This window comes from Amphiprion ocellaris, chromosome 7 (assembly GCF_022539595.1).
Source record: "Amphiprion ocellaris isolate individual 3 ecotype Okinawa chromosome 7, ASM2253959v1, whole genome shotgun sequence".
NCBI classification, from domain to species: Eukaryota; Metazoa; Chordata; class Actinopteri; family Pomacentridae; genus Amphiprion; species Amphiprion ocellaris.
In genome coordinates, this window is record NC_072772.1 from 15348659 (window position 1) to 15357739 (window position 9081).

At 42.0% G+C, this 9081-nt stretch overlaps 1 protein-coding gene across 1 annotated transcript; it reads left to right on the forward strand.

The window, feature by feature from the left end:
- The first annotated feature begins 900 nt into the window (after positions 1 to 900).
- siae (sialic acid acetylesterase) lies at positions 901 to 9026 on the forward strand. Its single transcript, XM_055012085.1, has 10 exons — positions 901 to 1130; positions 1354 to 1512; positions 3163 to 3317; positions 3420 to 3558; positions 3804 to 3971; positions 4096 to 4191; positions 4282 to 4415; positions 5865 to 6019; positions 6780 to 6966; positions 7223 to 9026. Exons 1-10 carry the CDS (start codon positions 1076 to 1078, stop codon positions 7484 to 7486), a joined length of 1512 nt encoding a protein of 503 aa, XP_054868060.1. The 5' UTR covers positions 901 to 1075; the 3' UTR covers positions 7487 to 9026.
- The last annotated feature ends 55 nt before the right edge of the window (positions 9027 to 9081 follow it).

The window sequence follows — 9081 nt, forward strand, 5'->3', positions numbered from 1 at the left end:
CTGCCTTTAAGTCCGGCTTTTCCTGTCCGTAGTGCGCATACAGTCTATGTGCGGTACCAGGTGGGTAGTTAGCATGGAAGCTATGTGACGGCTAAGTAGCGTCTCTCCACATTGTGCCGCTTTGCCGACGCAATAGTCGTCCTCCAAATAAAACACTTACATTTATCTTTTACTGTCGTGAAAAAAAAACTCTTCCTCCCAGTCATCGTGAAAATAGTGATTTCTCTTTCACTTCTCTGTCAAGTTTTGGGGGTAAAAACCACATCTAGTCCCAAAGTGTCTGCGCCTGGACGCTTCAGCAGAATGACGTGGTGGTTTGACATGCGCAGTGAACTTTGACTCGGACAAGGTCAAAATTCTTTTACACCGAAGACATTTTTGTTTAAAAAAAAAAAAAAAACTTATAATAAATATTGTAATTTAAAATCTGCATTAATCTAACTATTTTTGATTCAAAAAGAACAGCAACTATAATTTTTGATAAGGAATTTCATGGTGACTAGTGTTATTTTTAGAACACGTGTGGCAGGCAACTCACATGGTCTCTGCGGGCAACGAGGCGCCCGCGGGCACCCGTGTTGGCTACCCCTGTTCTAAAGGAAGACATCTACTTCTCCTTCCCTATCTCTCTGTTTCACTTTCATAAAGGTGCGTGTATGTACATGACTAATGGCATGTAAGCTTGTTCATATTCTAGGGCAGGCTGCTGTGCTGTAGTCTAAAGAAAACTATTCATCTGTAGTGTCTCCTCGTCAAACTGTGTTCAAAATACTATCACGTTACTCTTTAAAGGAACGCTAACTATGCTTACCAATGACATCATTTCATTGCATTATTATTTTAGGAGGGGATCTCGTGCCTTTATTTTGAAGGTTGGCAGTCAGCTGATAACCATGGATGACGTCACGTAGAGACTGTGGAGGATCCGCATTGTCCTCGCGCACAAATGAGAGCACGTTAATCAGTAATGAGTTTAATAAGGTGTCGTGCGTCCGGGTGTCTGTATAAGCGTGTCAGCTGACCCGCATGACAGAACTTTTCAGCTTTTCGAGTTAGCGTAGGTTGTCTTCTTATCATGGCTGTGACACTCTGTGTTGTTTTCATACTTCTGTTTTTTTTTCACGGCAGTGGTGAGTACCCTTTGACCAAACGTGTGTCGCTACTGTGGACTGCTACTTGATATTCTCGCTTTGACACTGACTTCGTATTATAAAGCAGAAACCAGAAGCCAGGTCCCTCAAATGCATCTCGCTATACAGGACACCATATATGGGCTCAACTCCTCTTTTATATATGAGAGTTTTCTTAATGTTTTACTATGTTGCTTTATATTTAATTTGTTTGTGTGTGTAGATGGGAACCTGAGCTTTGCCTCCTACTATGGAGACCACATGGTGCTGCAGAAGTCTCCAGACAGAGCAGTGTTGTGGGGATTTGGTCCTGAGAGTGAGCAGGTCACCGTCTTCTTATCAGGACCAGTGACACAGAAAACTTTGGTCACTGTCACGGGAGGCAAGTACGACAGATTGCTGTCAAGTGGGAAGTTTGTTGTCAGCTGTTTGATCCTGACAGGAGCAGTAATGTCAGCAACCCCAGTATTTTTGTTTGTTTGTGTCAGAGCTTTTGTTATGTAACAACAATCAGGAAGCAGCTAGAAAACACAACTTTGGAAGTTTCAGAACCAGTTTTTTTTTTTAATTTATTTAAACTTTTTAATAAGTGTAACTTTGTTGTTGAGTCATGTTTTGTACCTGTATGTGGCTTTCTTTCATTCATTTGATCACTTTATTTTGTTTTCACAAACAAACACCAAACAACGATGAAGGTCTAGAAGCTGTGTCATTAGTCATTGTGGTGAAAACAAAACTGTGTACACAGGCCATCAAACTGTCCTCTGTCAAGAGGTCAAACTACAAAACCAGACCATAGAGCTACACAACTGGTGTTATGATCCAGATCCCATTAGCAATAATATCCTAACCTGAGATACCAACCAGCTACATTAATGTAACTTTATATAGGAGAGGTGGATCCATGCTTCTAACTATGTCAGCAGAAGACTCGGTCAGAATTGGTAGTTGTGATGTTGTATAAGCTGATATATGTTGTAAACAAAGTTATTAAAGGGCTGCTTCTTTCCTTACTGAGAAGACCAGGATTTGTCACTTGTGTTTCAGGAAAGCTAGAGTGATAATTGCCAAACATGAGGACATAGTTGTATGATAATGAAACTGTAAGATAATAATGTTAAATGATTTTAAAGTCCCTAAAAGCAAATACAAGAGGTGTAAAAACCTGCTGATGTCAATCGGGGTATAAAAGATGTGGATTTTACACTCAAAATCAGTGTCTGTTTAAGATTTGCACCCAGCTGTGCCTGACTTTGTTTCACTTTGCTGTTTTGGTATATGTTGAATTTTAGAACCAAACATACTCATAGGTTACTGAGCAACTTGAAGATCCCTGGCTTATGAAAAGTGATTTTTTTCCACAAAAAATTGCAACTAACAATTATAATTGCCATTTGACAAGTCCAAAAGCAAAAATGGTTGTTAAAATGTTACAGGACTGTTACGTAAAAGACCTACAGCAAACACGACTCCTGCTTAGATTGCATAGATTATGCTAGAATATTGCACAGTAACAGGTGACACTGCAGTAATATGAAATAGTCTCATGTGAATACATAGGTAGGCAACATAAAGTTACATCTAAGGACTAACTGTGGAGCTTTGTTTAAAGCACCACCATATCTGTCACAAAAGACTAAAACAAATGTTACATTTACTGCATTTTTGCCCAGTGTCTGGTTTGTTTACACCACAGCTAGAGACCAAGTATGCATGGAAACACCCAGATGACCCTGGTTTGCCATGAAGTGAAAGTCGGCATTGTCAGTAATGCGAGCAGTGAATGACTGGTCTCATGTGTGCTGTAGAGTAGATGAAGGTGCAAACACAAAAGACGGTTGATGCCAGGTGGATGGAAGCGAGACAGTAAACACACATGCCAGCTTTCCTTGAACTGAGGCAGTATTGAGGCATCCGTTGTGATGCAACAGAAACACTGATTTCAGGCTCACGGGCAGGAGGACAGAGGAGACGAGGAGGCTGAAATTCGTGAAATGAAAAAAGCCTCATGTGTCAATGACTGTTTTTACAGGCATCTGGCGAGTCACTCTAGACCCTGTCGATGCTGGTGGTCCCTACAATGTGACAGCAAGTTCTTGGAGCAGCACAGCTACACTGACAGATGTGCTGTTTGGTGATGTCTGGCTCTGTGGAGGGCAGAGCAACATGTACTTTAAAATGTCTCAGGTACGGCAAGCCAGGTAGTATTTTTGCTTTAATGGTCAAAAAGTTTGCACAAATACCTTCGTGCCATGAAGCCTTTTTATCCATGTACTTGTTCTCCAATAGATTTTCAATGCATCAGAGGAACTGGCCCTCTCAGCTAAGTATCCTCATGTGAGGCCTTTCATGGTAGCCTTGAACAGGAGTGAAATTGAGCTGCCTGATCTGATTCAAGTGGAACTCCCCTGGTTTGAGCCCACAGCAAGTAAAACAAGGACTTCTTTATCTATTCGTAATCAGTCGTAGAAACATGCACATTTTGCTCCTATTCCTAAATGCAAGTTACAGTTTTGTTACCATTACAGCAAAGAAAGCTATGTTGCTCTGCAATGTGATAACTTATTTTCAAATTAATACTCCAAGACAATAATCCTCATTGACAATAATGATGCCATTTGTGCTCATGCTACCATTTCCTTGCATTACACTGATTAGCACTTGTACTTCCAGCTGTCCTCGCAGAGTTTTCTGCAGTCTGCTGGCTCTTTGGACGTTACATGTATGACAACTTGAACTACCCCATAGGACTGGTGGAGTCCTGTTGGGGAGGCACACCAGTCGAAGCCTGGTCATCTACAAGAGCCCTGCAGAAGTGTGGACTGGAAAAAACTGAAGACAGGTAAGGCTATAACGACGACATAGTCCAGCTAACCTGCAGTCTGTATAGTAAAGTTTCTCCTGTGCAATAACCAAGAGAAGTTATCTTTCACTAACTGCCATATTGCTGCTTTCTGCATGTTACGATCTCTCAGTCATATAGAGAAAAATTCTGTTATGTGGAATTCAATGATCCATCCACTGCTCAATATGACCATCAAAGGAGCCATCTGGTACCAAGGTAGAGTAAGACTGTCTTCACTAGTATCAGATGTATGTTCATTATAATCAGTTACAAAACATATATCTATGAGATTTTTCATCCTTTCAGGTGAGGCAAATGCAGTCTATCATCAGGACAACTACAACTGTTCCTTCCCCGCTATGATTGATGACTGGAGGATGGCATTTCATCTCGGCTCAGGGGGACAGACAGCTCTCGACTTTCCCTTTGGGTTTGTCCAAGTATGTCAATACAGTATTACTTTAGTTCCACATTTGATATACAGCAGTCTGCCACAGCATTAAAACAGCTGACAGGTGAGGCGAATAATGACATGTTTTGTCTTCAACTTGTGTTGCCTGAAGGAAAGGGCTGAGGTACAACAGCTGGTTGTCCTGCTGCGTAGCTGAGCTTGGTGAAGAGCAGCTATGGAACTGAAGGATGACTGTGATGACAGGTGTTTCTGTGCAGGCAGGGCCTCACATATGTCATCTCAGATCATCTGCCTTGAAGGCATCAATTGGTGTCTTCAGTCAGCTCATACAAGGGAGTGATATCCCCAACTATACTACTAGCAGTATGTGTTGTACTTTGACACATATGGGGCAGACTGTGATGGTTAGATGACTGGGTTAGAGAATCTCCAAAACTGCAGGTCTTTAGGGGTGTTTTCAGTATGCAGTGGTTAGTACCTCACAAAAGTGGTCCAAGGACAAACGGCTCACAAACTGATGACAGGTTCTTGGGCACTCATGTGTGTCATGAGTGGCAGCTAGCAAGTGTGGTCTGACCCCACACAGGAGCTACGATAACACAAACTGCTGAAAACCTAAATGCTCTCATGATAGAGAGGTGTCAAAAAATGCATTGTGCTGTGAATAGGGCTGCATGACTGGACAGTTGAGTGTCTAACATGAACTACTGAGCAATGGAGGAAGGTGGCCAGCTCTGATGAACAATGTTTGGTTTTTTTTTGGTTTTGTTTTTTTTAAATCACAAGCTGAGTGTGTGTGCTTTGTTTAGCTGGGGAAATAGGTAGCGGCAGGATGCCAGCTGTGGGAAGAAGGCAAGCCAGTGGAGGCAGCGTGGTGATCTGGTTAATGTTCTGTTGGGAAACCTTGGAAGCTGGCATTCATTTGGAAGTTACTTTGACATGTACCACCTACCTGGATATTGTGGCAGATCATGCACATGGCTTCAGCTCCCTGCTACATAGTCAAAATGTTTCGGGGGTGGTTTGAAGAACACGATAAAGAGTACAAGGTGTCAATTTGGCCTCCAAATTCTCCAGATCTCAATCCAGTGTGAGATGTATTGGAATAACAAGTCCCACTTCACAGCCTAAAGAGCTTAAATGATCTACTAATGCTACATCTTAGTGCTTGATACTACAGGACACCACCTGTGGAGTTCATGGGACCTGCACAATTTAATGCTGGTGACTTTAATGTTGTAACTGTTGTCAACATTATAAAACACCTAAAAATGACAGCATCCAATATAATGCGCATCTTAAAGACACTGCACTGTGGAATCAGAAAATTTCTGATTTGTGTGCCCCTCGGTGATATTATTAGAAAGACACTGTGGAGACATTAATGCTGATTTCCCCTCTGTACAGGTAATACAGATATATGGCGTACAGAGCCTTCTCAGATATCAATTGTTGTTTTGTACATCTGCATGTGCAGCTGTCCACCTACCAAAAACACTCCACAGATGACGGCTTTCCAAACATCCGCTGGCACCAAACAGCAGACACTGGCTTTGTCCCGAACCCCAGGATGAAGAAAACCTTCATGGCTGTGGCTTTGGATTTACCGGATGGAACTTCACCCTACGGCACGTAAGGATCCCATTTTATATGTATTCATGGCAAGTGAAATTTTCTGAAAAGCGTTAAACTTTCCTTTGACCTGCTGTATTTGGGAGTCACACTTGGTAGCACTTGAAAAGAGGCAGGGATTATTCACATCTGCCTTCAGAAAGTCTGCACCTCATGACCAGGCAGTAACCCCTGCCTAGGCTTAATACACTACGAAAGCCCAGTCATTGTGGAGTGCAGCAACTCCTTCATGTTTTGTCAGCATACCGTGTACAACTAGCTCTAAATTTGAGAAATGTGGTGTAGGGGGTCAGTACAATTTTGAACTACCGTGACAGGTTTGACCTATTATCAGTCTGTTTATAAAAAATACTGCTGCTAGAGTTTTAATCTGAAATGGCACCTGTTCATAAGCTTCTGCGCTTGCTTCCAGTTAGTCTTTGGATAGATTTTACGATCCGTCTGAACTTCTATAAAACTTTTCACCGTGTTGCCCTAGATATGCTGCCAACACACAGTAAGTCTCTGGCAGAACTTCATAACATCACAGACTTTCTTTAAGTACCAAATACTGAAAAAAACAACAGGGAAACTGCTTTCTGTTTGTTTTTTTGTTTTCATTAAAAGTGTGCACATGTACTAATGCAATCTGCTTTTGCATTTGGAAGTTATGAGTTGCTTTTATTTACAGTTCTGACTTTCAACCTACCTTTCTGCTCTTGTCAACTTCCTCCTCGTTTCCTTTTCTTTCCAACTGCAATGTCATGGTTTTCTGTTTCAGGATCCATCCACGAGACAAACAGGATGTAGCTTACAGACTGACACTGGGGGCCAGGGCAGTGGTTGATAATGAAAGGGACGTTCCCTTCCTTGGACCTTTCCCCAGCCAAATCCTGTCCACTCAAATGTACGTCTACATTACCTATGACCAAACAATCTCGGTCACGCCGTCCAAAAACATTTTTGAGGTAAGGCTGGCAGCGGAGCAGTCACTGTGCATTATCATTTCCTTAAGAAACCACCTGCTAGCTATGTTGGCTAGAGGTAGCAGGTGTATTGTCATTGATCACAGACCATATCAAAAGAAAGCACTCTTACATCCAGTTCAGTTCTGTAAGTTGTTCATGTAGCATTGCATTAGCTGGACATCAACCTGTAACTGCTGTATAATCCTTAGAAGTTAATATCTGCTCCTGTCCTTATCTTGTTTTTCTTTTAATCAAGATCTGTTGCTCAGGGATATGGGCCCCATGCGGGCCAGGGTCCCTCTGGTTTCCAGCTCCGATCATACAGTGGGGTCCAAACACCATCCAGTTATCTACAGCTCTGTGTCAGGTCTCTGAAGTCGCTGCTGTTCGATATGCATGGAAAGACTGGCCTTGTGACTTTAAAGCCTGTCCAGTCTACGGCGACAGTGGGATTTTGCCTGCGCCTCCTTTTATTATCAATCGCTTTGCGGGCAAAGGAAGCATTTGGAAAAGCTACTGAGCCAGAAACTGGGAGATGGTATTGAAAAAACCATTTGTTTTTATGGTTCTTGAAGTTTAGGTAATTGGATAGAAGTGTAGTGGGATTTACCTAAACATACTGTAAGTTCAAGACAAAAGGTGAAGAGAGTAAATTACAGCCATACTGACAGCAAGTAGAATTTAGATAATTTTAGTCTTTTTCACTAAGTCCATTTTGATTAGTCACTTTGTGGTTCAATCAATTTTCATTTAACATGAACAAATCAGTTTGGGTGAGAAATTAATATACACTATATTGCCAAAAATATTCGCTCACCTGCCTTGACTCGCATTTGAACATAAGTGACATCCCATTCCTAATCAACAGGGTTCAATATGATGTTTGTCCACCCTTTGCAGCTATAACAGCTTCAACTCTTCTGGGAAGGCTGTCCACAAGGTTTAGGAGTGCGTTTATGGGAATTTTTGACCATTTTTCCAGAAGCGCATTTGTGAGGTCACACACTGATGTTGGACGAGAAGGCATTCATCACTCCAGAGAAGGCGTCTCCACTGCTCTAGAGTCCAGTGGCGGCGTGCTTTACACTACTGCATCCCACGCTTTGCATTGCACTTGGTGATGTATGGCTTGGATGCAGCTGTTCGGCCATGGAAACCCATTCCATGAAGCTCTCTGCTGAAGCACTGTTCTTGAGCTAATCTGAAGGCCACATGAAGTTTGAAGGTCTGTAGTGATTGACTCTGCAGAAAGTTGGCGACCTCTTGGCACTATGCACCTCAACATCCGCTGACCCCGCTCCGTCAGTTTACGTGGCCTACCACTTCGTAGCTGAGTTGCTGTCGTTCCCAAACACTTCCACTTTCTTCTAATACAGCTGACAGTTGACTGTGGAATATTTAGGAGCGAGGAAATGTCACGACTGGATTTGTTGCACAGGTGGCATCCTATCACAGTTCCATGCTGGAATTCACTGAGCTCCTGAGAGCGACCCATTCTTTCACAAATGTTTGTAAAAGCAGTCTGCATGCCTAGCTGCTTGATTTTATACACCTGTGGAAGTGATTGGAACACCTGATTCTGATTATTTGGATGGGTGAGCGAATACTTTTGGCAATATAGTGTATTTTCTGAGAGTGGGGCAGTCCCAGACCCCATGAACTACAAAAAATCTCAGTTCATACTGTCTGAATGTCATGCTTATCCTGACACGCATTCAACGTTGTTTTCACAAGTCAGTCAGAAAGTAATATCCATTTGTTCACTCTTGTCTTACCAGAATGAAAGACCTTTAGACCAATGCCTCTATGTTTGTCTTAGGTTGAACTCATCAGCATTTGTATAGTTTTTCAAAAGATCATTCTGTCTTTAAAAACTCTAAAAATGAAGCAAAAAATATTCCATGCAGTCAGTAATGTCTTCAATTTGATGTGTGGGCATATCTGCTGTGGTGCACAAACCAAATTTCCCTATTGTATTGATAAAGTATCTGTACAATTTTGATGTGATAATTGTTTCTCTTATATACAATATATGCTGGTGCAACCACTGCTGGACTGTGTGACTATAGAAAACCATGATATTTTTTTTAACACAAAAACTGCTGAAGTTTACAG

Excerpts from the sequence above, each read along its gene's own strand:
- siae (XM_055012085.1), top strand. The coding sequence starts at position 1,076 with ATGGCTGTGACACTCTGTGTTGTTTTCATACTTCTGTTTTTTTTTCAC. Across the intron at positions 3,318-3,419 it reads TGTACTTTAAAATGTCTCAG|ATTTTCAATGCATCAGAGGA; the intron begins GTACGGCAAGCC and ends GTTCTCCAATAG. Across the intron at positions 3,559-3,803 it reads CTGGTTTGAGCCCACAGCAA|CTGTCCTCGCAGAGTTTTCT; the intron begins GTAAAACAAGGA and ends TTGTACTTCCAG.